Source organism: Arachis hypogaea, chromosome 4, assembly GCF_003086295.3.
Source record: "Arachis hypogaea cultivar Tifrunner chromosome 4, arahy.Tifrunner.gnm2.J5K5, whole genome shotgun sequence".
NCBI lineage: Eukaryota > Viridiplantae > Streptophyta > Magnoliopsida > Fabales > Fabaceae > Arachis > Arachis hypogaea.
The window spans coordinates 106262138-106280496 of record NC_092039.1 but is presented as its reverse complement, the minus strand read 5'-3'; the positions used below and the strand labels follow the sequence as shown (position 1 = coordinate 106280496).

Below are 18359 nucleotides of genomic sequence, written 5' to 3'. Positions count from 1 at the left end.
GAAGAGTGAATTTTTTTTTTTGGGTAGATGTGCAAGTACAAAATTGGGGCAGATTTAGACATTGATTTCTACTGGAAAACTTAATAGATGGAATACTAAAGAACTATGTGGTGTAAGTTCTAACAGAAATCCATTGAATAGTCATTTTGTCCTTTTTCTCACAATTTATTTTAAAAATTGTATCAATTAAATGAGTGAGCCCTTAGGTGTCTATGAATTTCTTTTCCATTAGAACATGCATAATTCCATCTCATGACATGTATGCTTCCTAAGATTCATGCTGTTTATATGTATCCTACATGGTCATTTGTTATTTCATAACTCAAGTGCCTTTTTAATTTTAGTTTCAGGATCGGGTTGATATTATTCCAAATGGTCATCATTTTAGTGCAGCGCTAGAGTTTACTTCAAGCATTGCTTGTGTCAGTGTCTCTGTCAATTCAATTTCCTGTCAACCTCATTGCATTCAATAAGCTCAAATGAGAGGGTAGAGCAAGCAAGTATGCTACCTAGGACAAGTATTGATGGTTTTCGTGTTAGTGTGTCAAGTACACCTAGCTGTTCAAGTGGGGGATCGGGACCAGAGGACATCGAGTCTCTAGGTGATCTTTATATATGGGGACAAATTTGGGCAGATGTTTCACCTGATAGTTTTGGGACTCAGCTCCCTCCCATGACTGATGTTTTGCTTCCTAAACCGTTAGAGGCAAATATTGTTCTTGATGTTCAACAGATTGCATCTGGTGTCCACCACATTGCTTTAGTTACAAGGCAAGGTGAAGTTTTCACTTGGGGAGAGGAATCTGGGGGAAGACTTGGTCATGGAATCGATAAAGATTTTGGTCAACCCCATCTTGTTGAGTTCTTGGCGGTTACTAATGTGGATTATGTTGCATGTGGAGAGAACCATACATGTGCTCTGACTACATCAGATGAGCTATATTCTTGGGGTGATGGTGCATATAATGTTGGACTTCTTGGCCATGGTTCGGATTCTAGCCATTGGATACCAAAGAGAGTTAGTGGCCCTCTAGAAGGACATCAAGTTATATCTGTTGCGTGTGGCACATGGCATTCGGCATTGGCAACTGCCAATGGAAAACTTTTTACGTTCGGTGATGGAACATTTGGTGTCTTAGGTCATGGAGATAGAGAGAGTGTGTTATATCCAAAGGAAGTGCAGTTATTAAGTGGATTGAGGACTCTTAAAGTTGCATGTGGAGTATGGCACACTGCAGCTATTGTAGAGGTAACACTTCAGTCTAGTTCAAATGTTTCATCAAGGAAGCTCTTCACTTGGGGTGATGGTGATAAGTATCGTTTGGGGCATGGAAACAAGGAAACATACCTTCAACCGACTTGTGTCTCATCTCTTATAGAATTAAATTTCCACCAGATAGCATGTGGAAACACTATGACTGTTGCCCTCACTACATCGGGTCATATTTTCACTATGGGAGGCACTGAACATGGTCAACTAGAAAATCCTTTGTCCGATGGAAAAGTACCAATGCTAGTACAAGATAAGTTGGTAGGTGAGTATGTTGAGGAAATATCATGTGGATCTCATCATGTGGCTGTATTGACATCAAGAAGTGAACTATATACATGGGGGAAAGGTGCCAATGGAAGATTGGGACATGGAGACACAGAAGATAGGAAGGGTCCAACAATAGTGGAAGCCTTGAAAGAAAGGCATGTAAAAAACATTTCGTGTGGGTCGAAGTTTACAGCTTGCATATGCATCCATAAATGGGTCTCGGGAGTTGACCAATCTAGTTGTACCGCATGTAGGCAACCATTTGGATTTACTAGAAAAAGGCACAATTGTTATAATTGTGGGTTAGTGCATTGCCATGGTTGTAGTTCAAAAAAGGCATTGAGGGCAGCGTTGGCTCCAACACCTGGAAAACCTCATCGTGTGTGTGATTCTTGTTATACTAAGATTAAAAATGTTGAGTCGAATTCTGGTGCCATTTTTAATAGGAGAGCTACTACTCCACCTCGTACTTCTATAGATGGAAGGGAAAGATTTACCCTGGGAGAAATAAGATCTTCAAGAACTCTCTTCCCTCTCTCAAGGATTCACAAGACTACTACAGAGCAAGTTGTTCAGGTTCCATCACTAGTGCAATTGAAAGATGTTGCATTCCCAAGTTCAACAGGTTCAATAATGCAAAATCTTTTGAAGCCTACCATCGCTGCCATACCTCCAACTCCAAGTCCACCACCAACTCCACCACTCATTTCAAGGCCCGCATCCCCGTATGCAAGAAGGCCAAGCCCTACGCGTTCCGGCGCTGGTGGATTCTCTAGAAGTCTTATTGATAGTTTGAGGAAAACAAATGAGCTTAAGAATCAAGAAGTGTCAAAATTGCAGAAACAAGTAAGTTTCCTGTTGAATCACTTTCCATATTCTCTGAAAAACCTCAAGGATCACCAATATTAAGTTAATGAATATTATTTTTATGTAGATTCAAAGTTTGAAACAGAAAAGTGACATGAAAGATGTGGAAAATCAAAAGCTTCGCCAACATATTAAGGAAGCTACAACATTGGCAGCAGATGAGTCTTCTAAGCATAAAGCAATGCTAGAAATTTTTGAGTGCACTATTATTCAGGTATCTTCATTCTATTTACCAAGGATATAGTTGAAATCGTTGACTTATATATGTAAATGTCTCGGTTGCTGAACTTTCAATTCCACACTTCTTACTACAAACTGCTTTAGTATTTGAGCATCATGTTTCTTTATAAAAAATTCTTAGTCGCCCAAATTACTGGCGTAAAATACTTCAATAAGAATATATGAGAAATAGAACAAATCCCTTGATCGAGAATTTCAAGTACATCATCCTGATTAAGTAGACTTGCCTTTTGTTCAATCTAGTTGAAGCAAATGGCTGAGAAGTTGCCACCAGAGATTTCAGAAACTGAAAATTTGAGAATTGCACTTACTCAAGCTGAAGATTTTCTGAAAGAAAACTCGACATCTGAAACATTTTCCGCGCCATCAATATCAGAGTCTACTCGACAAAATGCACCTGATCCTGCCACAGATATTGGGGATTCAAAAATGCAAGAGCACAATACAGAAGAAAATCATGAAGCGGCGGTTTCGGACCCATCTCATGATGAGGGGAATGTCCTTCAAGAAAGAAATGGATCATCTGTATCCGATAATAGAACAGCAGTGAAACCACAAAGCTCCGAGGAGACGTCAAGGTTGGCAAGAGATGGAGAAACACAAGTTATTAAACAATTTGAGCCTGGTGTTTACGTGACACTAATAGTAAGGCCTAATGGTGTCAAAATTTTCAGGAGAGTTAGATTCAGGTATACTACAGTTACTTGTTTATCTGATAAATTCTACATTTTCAATTTCTGTATCAGTGTGATTTGTATTGAACATATGAGTCACTATAGTAGTCAGCTTCACAAAATTATATTAGTATTCTTCTCGATTCTCAGGTGAAGGTGTGTATACCCATTTTTGAAATATGTACATGAATGTGTGATCAAAATAGCTGCTACATTATTTAAACCATTTCTCTGGTTTTGATCTGCATGCACAACACATTTTTTTAAAAAGAAGTTGCAGAAATTTGCATGGACGCATTCCTTAATTTTGCCATTACTAAATAATATATGTTGTTTGAATTATTGTATGACATTAGCGTGTGTGCAACATGATTTTTTGATAAATCACTTGGAAAGCTTTTCATGGCACCCAAGTTACACAAGCTTTTTACTGGATCACAATGTTAAACTCTTTTGTATACCTCCAGTGCAGAATAATTAAACTCTTCCTATACCTCTCAAACCTTTTATATGATTTATTTATTTATTTATGCAGCAAGCGAAGGTTTCATGAGCAACAAGCAGAAGAATGGTGGAACATAAATAAAGAGAGGGTGCTTCAGAGATATGGTCAACAAGCTAGAAGTGATGCTAATGCATCATCTAGCACCCCGGCACCACCTGCTGAAGAAAATATTGAGGCAGCACCTACCTAGCACTTGAATCTTAATTAGATTTGCATAGACATCACCTTAGTTTTGATGAAAGTACAAGGTACAGAATGAAGCATCATTAATCTACTAAGTGTAGCAAAAAGTTGTATCTAGTTACATCAATTCCTAAATTTAGTAGCTTTTTACACCAGGGCATGCATATAAATAGGGGTGGCAGTGGGGCGGGTATTACCCTACCCGCCCCTGCCCCTGCCCCGTTGTTCTGTTACTCATGTACTACCTGCCTTGTCGCTACCCGCAGGTAGTAAATTGTAGTACCCGAACCCGCCCTTACGAATACCTGCCCCACCCCTACCCGTCCCTATAAAATTAAATATTTTAAATTTTTACATATTCTTATATAAATTAAGACAAAAACTTAAAGTTCATAAATAAATTAAAATACAAACATAAAATTCATATAATGTCATTAGCTCAAATAACTAGAAATTAAAGAAAAAGTATTAGATCACTACAAATTTAGATTCATCATAATAAAGAAATTACAATATTAGATATAAAGGAATTTTTAACCCTTATTCTTAATCACTTTCAACATTTTTATCATCATTAAAAGTTTGCAAATCAAGATTTAAACCTGAAAATAAAAAAAGATAATAATTAACAAATTAATTGGTATTATGTAAAAAATTAACATAAATAAAAATTAACACTGATGTTTTGTGTGTTTTTTCTAGCATTACTAGTTATGAAGTAATTTAAAAACATCTATATCAATAAAATTAAAATTACTGAGGGTATAAAATTAACATAAATCAGAATAAAATCAAAATTCACAATTGCATAAAAATGATAATTCAAAGCATATAATAAGCTGACTCACCAATAAATACATCTACTGATTTTTTAATATTCCTTTCTTCCTAATATAATAAGCTGACGCACCAACATCCTGCTGGTGCAATTATTCTCATTATATATATATATATATACACTAGTACTAGTAGTATTATATATATAGAGACTACTCTTCTGAAGAAAATCATGAGAAGAAGAAAGTAGTAACAATATTATTATATGGAAGATTTCAAAGAGCCAGTGAGTCGAGAGAGATTTTCTGAGTTTATAAATTATTAGTGTCTTAGAATTTTATGTTCCAATTCATAATCTGTTATTACTCAAATCAAGAAGCTGAAGTCTCTTACAAGAAGAAGAGACTTATACAATCCTTATTGATGCTTTTGTACAATTAAATCATATGGACAAAGCATTTGAAATAAAGTCTTTAATGGAGAAGTCTGGTTTGAATTTAGATGTTTTTACATGTAGTATCCTTTTGCATGGGTTTTGTATGAACGGTCATATGAAAGAAGCATCAAAGCTCTTCAAATCATTGGGTGAGCTGCGCTTGGAACCAAACAGTGTCATTTATAATATCATGATTCATGGTTATTGCAAAGAAGAAAGCTCTTACAGGGCTCTTAGATTACTCAAAGAAATGATTGACAATGGAATGGTTCCAAATTTGGCTAGCTTTTGTTCAACCATAGGGCTTCTTTGCAAGGAAGGAAAGTGGAAGGAAGCGGAGTTTCTCATACAGAAGATGATAAATTCAGGATTGGAGCCCTCGGTTTCTTTGTACAATATGATTTACCGAGCCAAAAGTGAAGTTCTGGTACAATAGCCATGAAAATAATATAACAGATTCATAGCTTTACTTTATCTTCCATTCTGCTTCATATCATAGTATAAATTATGAGAATTAATCAAGCTCATTTAAGAATATTTTTTAATTTATTTGTTGCTCAATTTGATTACGATAGAATATCTTGAGTGCATATGTCTGCATTTTGGCATACAATGGGAAGGTAAGAAATTGAATCTTAGAATGTTTACAATCATTCTTATTTGTGATAAACCGAGACAAATCAACTATTCTACTAGCCACCTACTTGAATGTAGTTAAAGTGGTGCAACAACCTTGGAGGTTTGCTGGCGTGAATGAGCAAATTACATTAGACAAGTTTGATGGAGGTGGTCATAACAACTCCATTTGATGGAGCTGCCAAAACTATTTATAGAATTGGCGCAACTTACTTTGCTGTATTTACTAATGAGCACATCCCTTGCCCGCATCTGAATTCTGAAGATGTGGTCCTGGTCGACATTCGGCGATGGTTGGCGGCTTAGCTGCTACCGGAAATCCCCTTAACGCATGGATCAAGGTTGGTTCATCCCTTAAACTCGTTCTCTCTCTTTCTATTTTTTTTATCCCCTTAATGCACCAGTACAGAAATCAGAGGTGTGCGTACGCACAACCATCCATGTGTACGCACAAGTGGCAAAACATCAAGTGTGCGTACGCACACATATGTGCATACGCACAGGTCTTTACGCGTGACTTTATTAACGAAGCACGTGGCTTGTGTTTTTGGGGCTCTCTTGGCCTAATTTTTGGAGAGCTGAAGCCTTTTGGAAGTGATATATCAACGGGAAACGAAGACATATAAAGGCATTAGGTTTTATTAGGTTTTCATTAGTTTAGATTAGTTAAAAATATGCATTAGGAGTAGGAGTACGGTCCAGTAGAAAATTCTCTCTTAGGATTTACTAAATTTTCATTTGTAGCATTTTATAGTTTCAAGTTTTCATTTTGGATTTTGATCAACTCTTTTGTAAGTACTATTTAATTTCTCTTTAATTACATCACATGTATCCTCATTTTTCTTTAGTTCAAGTGCTTTGTTAATATTTGCAAATTTTAAGTTTTTAAAGTTTTGATTGATGAATTTAATATTCTATGATTTATATATGTTTGATTGAATGTTTATAGTTGATATTATGAATAGTTGGTTATAGTTTTCTATTTTCTCTTGCAATTTTTCATGTTTTGGTTTTATGAAGGTGTTTGTGAAAATGCCAACTTTAAATTTTGAGTAGATTTTCACACATCGATTTGGGACATGAGTTCCTAGAATACTAGAGTCATAATGTCTGACATTTAGTGGTAATTCTTGGGTAGTTAGTTGACTCTTGTTTCTATTGACACTAGTTTCTTACTAAGCAATTAGTAAGTCAGCTAAGACTTATGGATTAAGGTCAATTATGCTTGCTTGACTTATTTCTTGATGTTAGGGGGTTGACGAAGCGAGATTGACTCATCATAGTTGTCATAGTTGTGGTTATGACAATGATAGAATTTCTTAATTTTCATTCCCAAGTTAAGGCTCTTTATACATTATAGCATTTTCACTAGTTTTGACCTTATTTCCTTTTAATTGCATTAATTCCAATTTTGATCATCTCTTAGTTCTTTTATTTCATAAATTCTTTCAATCTTCCGTTCTTTACTTTCAAAACCCCGTATCCTCACAACCAAGAGTGTGACACCCTTATTTGCATTGTTCAGGGGTTTAATTACTCTTGGTATTATTTTTAATTGGAAAATATCAAACTTTGATTGAGAGGATTGAATTGTCGGTTTGGACTATATTCACAATGGAATTATTTTATCTAATTCCCGAGCCGACATAAATCTCATCACCAAGTTTTTGGTGCCATTGCCGGGGATGATGCAATCGATGTTATGTTTTTGGTTGTTGTGAATATGTTAATAGTGTAAATAACACCTTTTGGTTGTTTGTTTGCCTTTGTTAGTAAGCTTTGTTTATACTTTCTCTATGACTTATCCACACCATTACCACAATTCACCCCCAATGGAATCCAAACTTACCTTTCTAGTCACCAATTCTACACACCACCACCTTACTATATACAAAACCAAAGTCCTTACTCTCATGAGCATAATTGTCAACCTTCGTCACCTCAAATTTCATCTTCATATATGGATCAAGTCACACAAGAAGTACTCCAAGTGCTTATTCAAGAACAAACGGAGTTCCGAAAGAAGCAAGAGCAAGTCATGTTTACCTTAGCGGAAACCTTGGATTGGTTAGCTTCTTTGCTTCAAGCCACAACCAAGAAATTCTTGTGGATGAATGTGTGGAATCAAGCGAAGAGTGTGGAATGGAGGAAAGATTGCAAAATCAAGTAGAAGATGTCAAATCACAACATGAAGCACAAGAGAAGATGAATGAAGAGTTGATGAAAATTGATCAAGTGGATTCCATCATTAGTGATTTTTTGTCCAATTTAGTCAATCCCTTCAATGATCTTCATGAGCCCCCTTGATTGAATTTGAAGGAGATGTTGATGTGGACTTTACACAACCTCCAATTTTTTACTTGAGTGATGATGAGGAAGATTTAACGGAGGTTGAGGAAGATTTTAGCTACCAAGAAGTGAAGATACATTTACAAGAGCAAATTGAGTGGGTGAAAATTGTACCAACAAGCTTCTTAGGCCCATATCAATATGCTATTTTGGAGACGGATTATCAACTTCAAATTCTTCTTGGAGTAGTGAATGGTGGAGAGAAGAATGTTAATTGGCAAGGAAATAGAAACTTCATCAAGGAAGCCAATTCAACATTTGGAGTTCAACTATTGTGCAAGAGTCAATTGAATGGATTCTGGGAAATGTATAAGTGTGTCAATGATGATTCAAGAGGTCGTTCATCCAAATGCAAAAATGAAGATCAACAAGAAGATGAACAAGAAACTAGAGTATGGGATCTGGACATTGGTTTCAACACTTAACACTTATGAATCCTAGTTGCTAGCTTGGAATTTCTCAAGAGTTTGATGTATTTCATTTGGGATCCGGCAGGTCAAATCAAGAACAAACTTGGGTGGAGATTCAAAGAGGAGTGGAAACGTAAGCCGCCCTAATAAAAATTTCCTCAGAACTTTAAACCAAAGTGCTAGGTGGGAGACACTCCACCATGGCAAAATCCTTCTAACCCTTTCTCTCTTTTAGTTTTTATTTCTTGAATAATTGGTTATGTTGCTTAGTTTAGTTTAGTTGCATTTTAGTGTTGGCTAGGTAATTTAGCAAAATAATATGTTTTTGGAGTCTTATAGTGTTTTGAAGCTTGAAAATCTGTTTTGGATGTCATATTTGGTGCGTTAGAGGCATTAAAATTTTTGCAGAAATAGAGCTTTATGCGCACGCACGTACTTGTGTGCACGCACACTTCCCTTATTTTCGCCATCTGGGTGCACAGACAGCCCTGTGCGCGCGCACACTCTTTACCACCCATTCTGTTCAGGGCACTTGCACCAGCTGTGCGTGAGCACCCTATCTCTTTTTCCTTCCGTGCGTTCGCACCCTCGGTTGTGCGCGCGCACAACCCTCGACACACCTTCTCCTCGTAGCTTTCCCTTGTTTGCGCATGCACAACCTTTTGTGCGCGCTCACAGACCTTGATACCTCTTCTGTTCGGAGCGCTCGCACGCTGCTATGCGTGCGCATAACCCTTCTTTTCCCTTTTGTGCGTACGCACAAGTCCCTTTTTGAACGTTAATTCGAAAAAAGGGAACTATATCGCGCTTCACCCCAAATTCTTTTTCTTCTTTTCTTCTTCTCTAAAGCATATCCAAAGCCACCCTCAACCCAGACCACACCACCCAACCACCTCCATCCGTCCCGCGACCATAGCACTGGCGACCACTGTCGCCCACCCTCTTTCCCTACCCTCTTCTCTTTCTTTCCCACTTTTTCCATTCCCTCTTCTCTGTGCGTGCTAACCCTATTCTTTGTGCCAACAGCTCTGCTCCGCATTCTTCTAGTTTCGGCGAGCACCACCAGCGGCGGCGAAACTCTGTGCCGCTGCGACACCACCTCCACTCCTTACCCTATCTTCTTCTTCCTCTCGTCAACGTAGGTTCGCTTCCCCTGTATCCCTGTTCTTTTCTTTTATTTCTTTTACTTACTTTTTAATTCTGATTTCTATGTTTTGTTTAGGTTTAGCTTAGTTCACTTGTGTTTCTAGACTGAATATTCGTTGGCTGGTTGATTTTTCAGGTTGATGAATGCCTTTATTGAATTGAAAATCTCTATTTGAAAGTGATGCACACCATATGTTTGATAGATTGTTTGAGTGACAATTTTTGTTCAATTCCTATGTTTGGCCAACATCTATTTTGGACTCTATTTTCCTTAGGCAATATCATGGAAGCTTGTGCAGTTTTATGTCCTTTTGATGATGTTTGAGATCAAATTTTGTTATGCACTTGGTGGATATTCTTGTTAAACGGCAAATTGAACTGAAATTTTAACTTTAATTACTTGTTTGGTGTTATATGTTAAGTGCGTACAATGCTGCATTAGTGAAATGACTGAGTTGCTTATTCATGTGTTTTTTAACATAAATGATCATATACAACAACTTGTTCTCTGAATTTTTTTTTGGGCAATTCAATTTGATTTTAATCAAGTTTATTGCTTTTTGAACAAGGGTTATGGGTGTGTGATCATTTTTCACTTTTTGCCATGAATAAGCAGGTTCTTTAAATATTGAATTGTTTATTGCCGTTGTGCCAAATTTTTGTAAAACTTATACTTTCATTGCACAATTGCAATAACCAATTTTTTATTTAATCCACTTCCATTGCTTTACCTAAGTTGTCTATGCTTTAATTATCATTCATGCCTTTGTTTATCACTTAGGTTTCTTGATTGTGGAAAACTGCATTTTCTTTTGAGCATATCACATTCTTTGAACATGTTTTCCTCAATTAAGTGTCTTTTATCTTATTAGCTCTAATTTACATTCTTTGATTAATCACATTCTTTGCTTTACCTAAGTGTCTGTTTATCTTATTGGCTCTAATTTACCAATTGTCTGTTTTTTCTGAGCTATATTCTGTTTTTCTTCCTTTTCAGGATGCATTGTAAGGGTAAGGAGAAAGCCACTCCATTGGCTCCCATCCCTGTCCGTCCGAGCACTCAGCCAGACATTTTCATTAATGAGGAGGCCGAAGAACAATACAGAAAATTGGAGAAAAAGGTCTTCCATTATGAAAGGATGCTGAATGTGCCAGAGAAACATGCTGAAGCCATCCACAACCGGCTAGAGTATTATGGATGGAAATTCATAGAGTTTGACGCTGTGGAAATCAATGAGCAACTAGTTAAAGAATTCTATGCAAATCTGTTGAAGGGAGACGCCGAGACCGTTTTTCTTAGAGGGGTGCAGTTAGACACCTCCCCACATGCTTTAGAGGCTCTCTTTCAGATTCCTCATATTCCGCCAAGTCGAGAATAAGTAATGATGGAAATTAGATAAAATAATTCCGTTGTGAGTATAGTCCAAACCGGCAATTCAATCCTTTCAATCAAAGTTTGATATTTTTCAATTAAAAATAATACTGAGAGTAATTAAACCTCGGGTCGTCTCCCTCGAACAATGCAAATAAGGGTGTCATGCTCTTGGTTGTGAGGATACAAGGTTTTGAAATCAAAGAACGAAAGATTGAAAGAACTTAAGAAATAAAAGAACTAAGAGATGATCAAAGTTGGAATTAATGCAATTAAAAGAAAACAAGGTCAAAACTAGTGAAAATGCTATAAATGCATAAAGAGTCTTGACTTGGGAATGAGAATTAAGGAATCCTATCATCATCATAACTACAACTATGGAAACTATGATGAGTCAATCTCGCTTCGTCAAGCCCTAACATCGAGGAGTAAGTCAAGAAAGCACAATTGACCTTAATCCATAAGTCCTAGCTGATTTAGTAATTGCTTAGTAAGAAGCTAGCGTCAATGGAAACAAGAGTTAACTAACTACCCAAGAATTACCACTAAATGTCAGACATTATGACTCTAGTATTCTAGAACTCATGTCCCAAGCCAAGGTGTGAAAATCTACTCAAAATTCGAAGTTGGCATTTTCACAAACACCTTGTGGGCATAAAACCAAAACATGAGAAATTGTAAGGGAGAATAGAAAACTATAACCAACTATTCACGATATCAACTATAAACATTCAATCAAACATATATAAATCATAGAACATTAAATTCATCAATAAAAAATTGAAAAACTTAAAATTTGCAAATATTAACAAAGCACTTGAACCTAAGGAAAATGAGGGTAAATGTGATGTAATTAAAGAGAAATTAAAGAGTACTTATAAAAGAGTTGATCAAAATCTAAGATGAAAACTTGAAACTATAAAATGCTACAAATGGAAATTTAGTAAACCCTAAGAGAGAATTTTTCACTCTACACTACTCTTACTCCTAATGCATATTTTTAACTAATCTAAACTAATGAAAACCTAATGCCTTTATATGTATTCATTCCCCTTGATATATCACTTCCAAAAGGCTTCAGCACTCCAAAAATTGGGCTAAGAGAGCCCCAAAATCGCAAGCCACGTGCTTCATTAATGAAGTCATGCGAAGGTACGCACACTTGCTGTTTCGCCACTTGTGTGTACGCACGGATGGTTGTGCGTACGCACACCTCCGATTTCTGTACTACACTTCAGTGTTGCTTCTCCTTTGCTTTTTTCATGTGTTCTCCCATTTTACATGCTTCCTTCCACTTTCTACCAACCCACTCTTGCCTAATTGACCTGAAATCACTGACAAAACATATCACGGCATCGAATGGCATAAAGGTAGAATTAAATTGCTCAATTTAAGCACAAAAATGCATGTTTTCACATTTAGGTTCAATTTAGGGATAAAACACAAAAGTATGCTATTTTGGTGATTAAGTGTGAGTTTATGTGATGAAATCCATACAAATTGAGTAAAAAATTATCATCAAATATGGACTCATCAATTTCTCCACACTTAAACAATAGCATGTCCTCATGCTAAACACAAACAAAGAAGAATCATCAAAGGGTAACAACTTATTAAATGCAACTATCTATATGCATACAAATACGCTATAAGCTATCTATATCTATCTATCTATCTAAAATTTCCTATTGAGTTGGTGAAAACAAACAATCAAATTCCCAAGTAAGAGTATAGACATATATGTAACACCCTAATATTCAAATCCTTATGCTCGAGTCATAAGTCAATGATATTACGGTAGTACGACTCTCAGGTGGATTTTTAATACATAAATATAGGTAATTTCGAAAGGAGTATTAATCGAGAAGCCTGAAAAGAGTAGAAATAAAATCGCGAAGATGTATCACTCACGTTTCGACAACGAAAAGTTAAACTGTGAAGCCGAAAGCGATATACGGACAAGGCATAAAGGTGATTAAGAGATAGATAACAAATGGATATATATATATATATATATATATATATATATATATATATATATATATATATATATATATATATATATATATATATATATATATATAACATAAGTAAATAGTCACTAGTCGCGACCCACGAAGTTTAGGCCGGCTAGGGTACAGTATGAAAGTAACTGGCAACAGTACATCCTAATCTCTCCCAAAGGAAACATAAGAGCCTCTATAGGCAAGTTCCAAAAGAGTTCAACACATAATATAATATTTTCAAAACAAAGGTGGAGAGATTTTAAGCAAAACACAAAGTAGAGAAAATAAATATCTTCGCCGTCTCTCAGACGAACCGCAGCTCACTTCTGAGCACCTGAACCTGTATCTGAAAAACAAGAGATATATACGGAATGAGAACCCCGGGCCCATGGGTTCCCAGTACGGTAAAAGTGCCAAATAAATACAATGCACTGCAATAAAAACTCACTAAGCATCCTAAACTCCTTTTCACCAAGTATCCAGCCTAGATTCTCACTAATCCATAAATAGGCATCTATCGTACGGGGATACTAAATCTAGTTCATGTTTCACGTGTTTTCCAACGCGCTGATTCTTCCACGAATCAGACTCAGAATCATAAGCAAAACCATCATCAGTTGTTCTGCCTCAGCAACTCTATATCAATACATCATACCCTCGCATGGAGCTAGTGAAATCACATCACTGCGTCTACCCAGGGGGCTCAAATTATCTCATTCAATAATCATCATCATCATGCAATCGCATCATCAATTCATCTCATCAAGAACAGCCCCCAACATCCATCGACACCAACATGAGGGATCTCTCAGTTGTACAAACACAAGCAATACAGACAAGTAATACACAAATAAGGTACAAGTAGAACAAGTAGCACGTAATCAGGTAACATAGCATATATGATATAGAAATCCAAAACAAATAGGCAAACCCAAACAATTCAAACATATGCAAATGATGTATGCCTGCCCTATGGCTGATGATATCATCTGTCGGTTATATAGCCAACCTGACATGTCCTAGTAGCTAACCATTGGACAGAAACACCCCTTGCGGAGCAAGTAGGTTTGAGCTACAACCCCCTTGCTACTACCCGCTCAACCCAGAGCCAGTGGAACAACCACTACTGCGGCTACTACCCAGGCGGGTGTTTAAAAGCTCAACCTGGAGCGAGTGGATTCACCACTACTGCCGCTACTACTCAGGCGTCACAATCTCTGACCTGGAGCAAGTGGGACGAACCACAACCCTTGCTACTGCCCAGGTATCTTAAGCATTAACCCGGAGCAAGCGGGATGAACCACAACCCTTGCTACTGCCCAGGTATCTCAAACATATATTCATTCAATCTCAATTCATATTATCAATCCTCATTGTTATCAAATCTCAAACATTAACCTGGAGCAAGTGGGACGAATCCCAACCCTTACTACTACCTAGGTATTAGAGTTACATTCATTCAAAACTCCATAATTAACTCATTTATCATAAACATCCTTTTCCGTCTCATACCTGGAGCAAGTGGACAACACCATTGCCTACTATCCGGGGTTACACATCACATTTCAACATTTTTCATTATTATCCATTTAACACATTCATTCATTAATCATATATGCATTTATACTCAGCCATAATCAATAATGGCTTTGCCGTGACCCGACAATAACTCAGCCATCCAGCTCATGGTTCAATCAAGAACCAGCCATTTATCAATAAATATAGCCCTTCGGCTCATGGCATACACGGTACTTCTACCGTCATCCTCCATATCTCATATAATCATCGTTGAACATCATTGATCATAACTTTTCCCCTTGCTTCACTCGCAAGTTACCGCATCCCCTAGCTCCTTTCTCATTACTAGGCATATCATAATGATTTAATACATAAGGGGTGAGATCGGAGGCTTAGAAGTATGAGATTTGGCTTTTAAAACTCAAAAATTAACTTTGGGATGAAAACAGGGCCACACGTACGCGCACTCCTCTCGCACGCGTGGATGGCCACAAAACTCATCGACGCGTATGCGTCATGCACGCTAACGCGTGGATTGAAAAATACACAAGCGACGCGCACGCGTCCACCACGCGAACGCATGGGTGCTCTCGTGCCCCAAGCACAAAACAGGCACAGTTCAGGCACAACCCTCTGGAAAATAGCTGGGCATTGGGTGCAGCACATCGGCGCGCCCGCGCACACCACGCGCACGCGTGGATGGCGTTTTCTGAAAGAACGGTGCGTACGCGCCAAGTGCGCCTACGCGCGAGGGGCCATTCTGCTAAAAATTATTCTAAGTTAAAAGCTACATAATTCACAGATTCAACCCCCAATCTTCCAACGGACATAACTTTCTCATTTTAAATCGTTTTTCACCCGTTCTTCGAACGGCATGGACATCCTGGATCCAATTTCATTTCTAAGTAGATTTGGCACAAAACAGAGATCCGTAGTCCAAGTTATGTCTAGTCAAAATATGCCCAAAAACCATGTTTTTCATACAAAACCACAAAGTGCCATTTTCAAAACAAGCCATTTTCAACTCTTTTCAAAATCAACTAAAACATGCCAATTTCAACCTTTTTTGAAACCAATCAAAATATACCAAAATCAACATCAAGCCTCCTCAACTCATACATTAACACTTTACCACGATTCACAAAATCACCATATAACCATTTTTACCCATTTCAAACAAATGGCTAAATTACAAACATATCAACATGTCATACATCCTTCCTCATCCCAATTTCCAACAATACTATTTCCAATCAACCATCATTATACATAACCAATATCATACTCACTATCACGTGGTTTCACCCCCAAATCAACCTTAATCATTCCTCAAGCATATATCACAACATACATATCTCTCATGCATTATCATACCATCAAGGCATCAATAATCATACTCACATATATGACCACATAATATATCTCAACCGAAATCAAACATACCTCATCTATACAATTTCACCCAAAATTACCAATTTCCACACTTCAACTCCTCAAACCTCATTATTCAATAACCAACTCAATCATTCATATATTCATTGTCTGAAATTCATCCAATCACTTGTGTCATCATACAATGCACACATCAACTTACCTTCCTTACCTCTTTCCGGCCTCCGGCCCAATTTCACAATTTAAATGCATAAACCCCAAATTAATACTCATTACCTAATACATCAAATTTTCAATACACCAAGCATACAAGGCCACACAATTCTCAACCCAATCATCAATTTACATTATATACCAACTATGCATATTAGCACCAACCATTTACACAATCTAAACTTAATCCTAGGGGCATCTAGCCTAGGAATTCTCATCACACCACACGATACTTAAATGAAACTTAAACCGTACCTCTTGTAGCCAAATCAATCGAGCCTCTTCTTTGGAAGTCTCCACCAACCTTAGCCCCAAGCCTCACCAAAGCTCCTCAAGCAATACCAATCTCCCAATTGTGCACCAAAACCATCAAATGCACTAACATAACCAATATCACATACATACATCAATCTAGGGCTCATAAAAATGACAATTCACAAGGGTTGGAGGGTTTCTTACCTTAACCCACTGAAATTTGTGATGAATATCACCCATGGCTCATACTAGAGCACTCCTAAACAACCAAAATCACAAGGTTTCCTCAAAACCCAAACCAAATTCGAATTTGAAGAGGAAAATAAAAACTGGGCAGAGGACAGTGGATTACTCACCACAAAACTTAGATATAATTGTAGAGGATGAGAAGAGCGATGCGTGGCCGCAAACGGCTCGTCAATCGGAGCTCCGTAGCTCAAGTTATGGTGATTTGAAGATCAAAGAGAGTTAGGTTTTCTCTCTTCTTTTCTCTCTTCTCTATTTCAGCGCCCCAACCTCTCTTTTAGGGTAAAATGAGCTGAAATACTCATAACTAATGTTTATATATGTTTGGGTCTTGGGCCCACTTAGGCCCAGTTCACTTATTTTTGTCCGTTGGCCCAATTTTGGGTCAAAACCTTTAAGATTAACGCTCTAAATCGCACTTCAAATATTTCTACTTCCCCTAATTATAATTCCTCATTTCTTAATCTTATTTACTCATAATCAATTTTCTCAGCTGTAGTACCAGGCAGGTTTCAGCCGGTACTGCCGATCAAAATTTCACTGCGCGCTTTTACGCAGAAAACTATGTCTTCCGACTCGGAAAAATTCACTGAATCCAAATATCATATTTAAATCATCAAATTCCATTTGCCAAATCTTCCAACCATATTCGCTCCTACTTAACTCATTATTTAATTAATTTCGGTTAGACCGGGTATTACATTCTACCCCCCTAACAGAAATTTTCGCCCTCGAAAATTCCATCCATCCATACGAGTACGCGAGCATAGTATGCCTTTATATCAAACGCATAACAGTTCCAAGGTCCTTTTACTTTGCGCGCTTCTGTTGCCACGCTCTGATTTCTCTATTCTTGAGGGTCTCGGTCGTTCGTTCAACGCTGACCAACAGTCTCGTTCCTTACTTTTACCGTCTCATCAACCCACACCCTATTAAATCTCAAATCATGTCATCAATAATATTGCCATCTTAGTTAATCATAGCCATCATCCCACATCACTATAATCAATCAAAGCTTTCTTCGTGTTTAGAATTCAATGAGTTTGGACTAACAAGCTGACAAACTCTTAAGAATACGCTTTCCTTTACTAATCTATAAAAGCTTTTGAGACACATCTCTTTTGTTGAAGTTCCTCAGATCAAAAATCATTTTCAAAAATATAACCAACACTCCTTCAAATTCTTGAAAAAAAAAATTCAACAGCACCTCCCCAAAAATTGGAGTTTACCACCCGTCACGGGTTCCCTCAAACCAATCTCAGTACCGCATCAGCATTGCAATTTAAAGGTTTCCAAACGATTCCTCTGAAACCGATCATTACAAATCTTGATCTAAATCCAAGGTCACCATGACCAAACATCATAGCACTCATCTCTCGAACACGACAACTTGCACTCAATCATCATCTAAATCCGACTACGCATCAATGATAATTTCCTCATCCGTTTCAGAACCATTAAGGCTCACAGCCGCAATTAATTCCAATTATCGAGAATCAGTATCTGTATAAGCTCACTAAACTTTAAGTACTCAAAGCATAAAGCATTTCTAATCATACCCCACTTTTCCTTATTATTACCATACTATGCTAAC

At 37.3% G+C, this 18359-nt stretch overlaps 1 protein-coding gene across 1 annotated transcript; it reads left to right on the top strand.

The window, feature by feature from the left end:
• The first annotated feature begins 348 nt into the window (after nt 1-348).
• Nucleotides 349-4160, top strand: LOC112795125 (PH, RCC1 and FYVE domains-containing protein 1-like). The gene is made up of 4 exons (XM_025837077.3): nt 349-2386; nt 2475-2621; nt 2891-3336; nt 3857-4160. The coding sequence occupies exons 1-4, from the start codon at nt 503-505 to the stop codon at nt 4014-4016; spliced, it is 2637 nt and encodes an 878-aa protein (XP_025692862.1). The 5' UTR covers nt 349-502; the 3' UTR covers nt 4017-4160.
• Nucleotides 4161-18359: the final 14199 nt, after the last annotated feature.

Bases quoted from the DNA above. Each gene is read 5' to 3' on its own strand.
- LOC112795125 (XM_025837077.3), top strand. From the start codon at position 503: ATGCTACCTAGGACAAGTATTGATGGTTTTCGTGTTAGTGTGTCAAGT. The intron at 2,622-2,890 runs GTATCTTCATTC...TGTTCAATCTAG, and splicing joins TTGAGTGCACTATTATTCAG to TTGAAGCAAATGGCTGAGAA. The intron at 3,337-3,856 runs GTATACTACAGT...TTATTTATGCAG, and splicing joins TTCAGGAGAGTTAGATTCAG to CAAGCGAAGGTTTCATGAGC.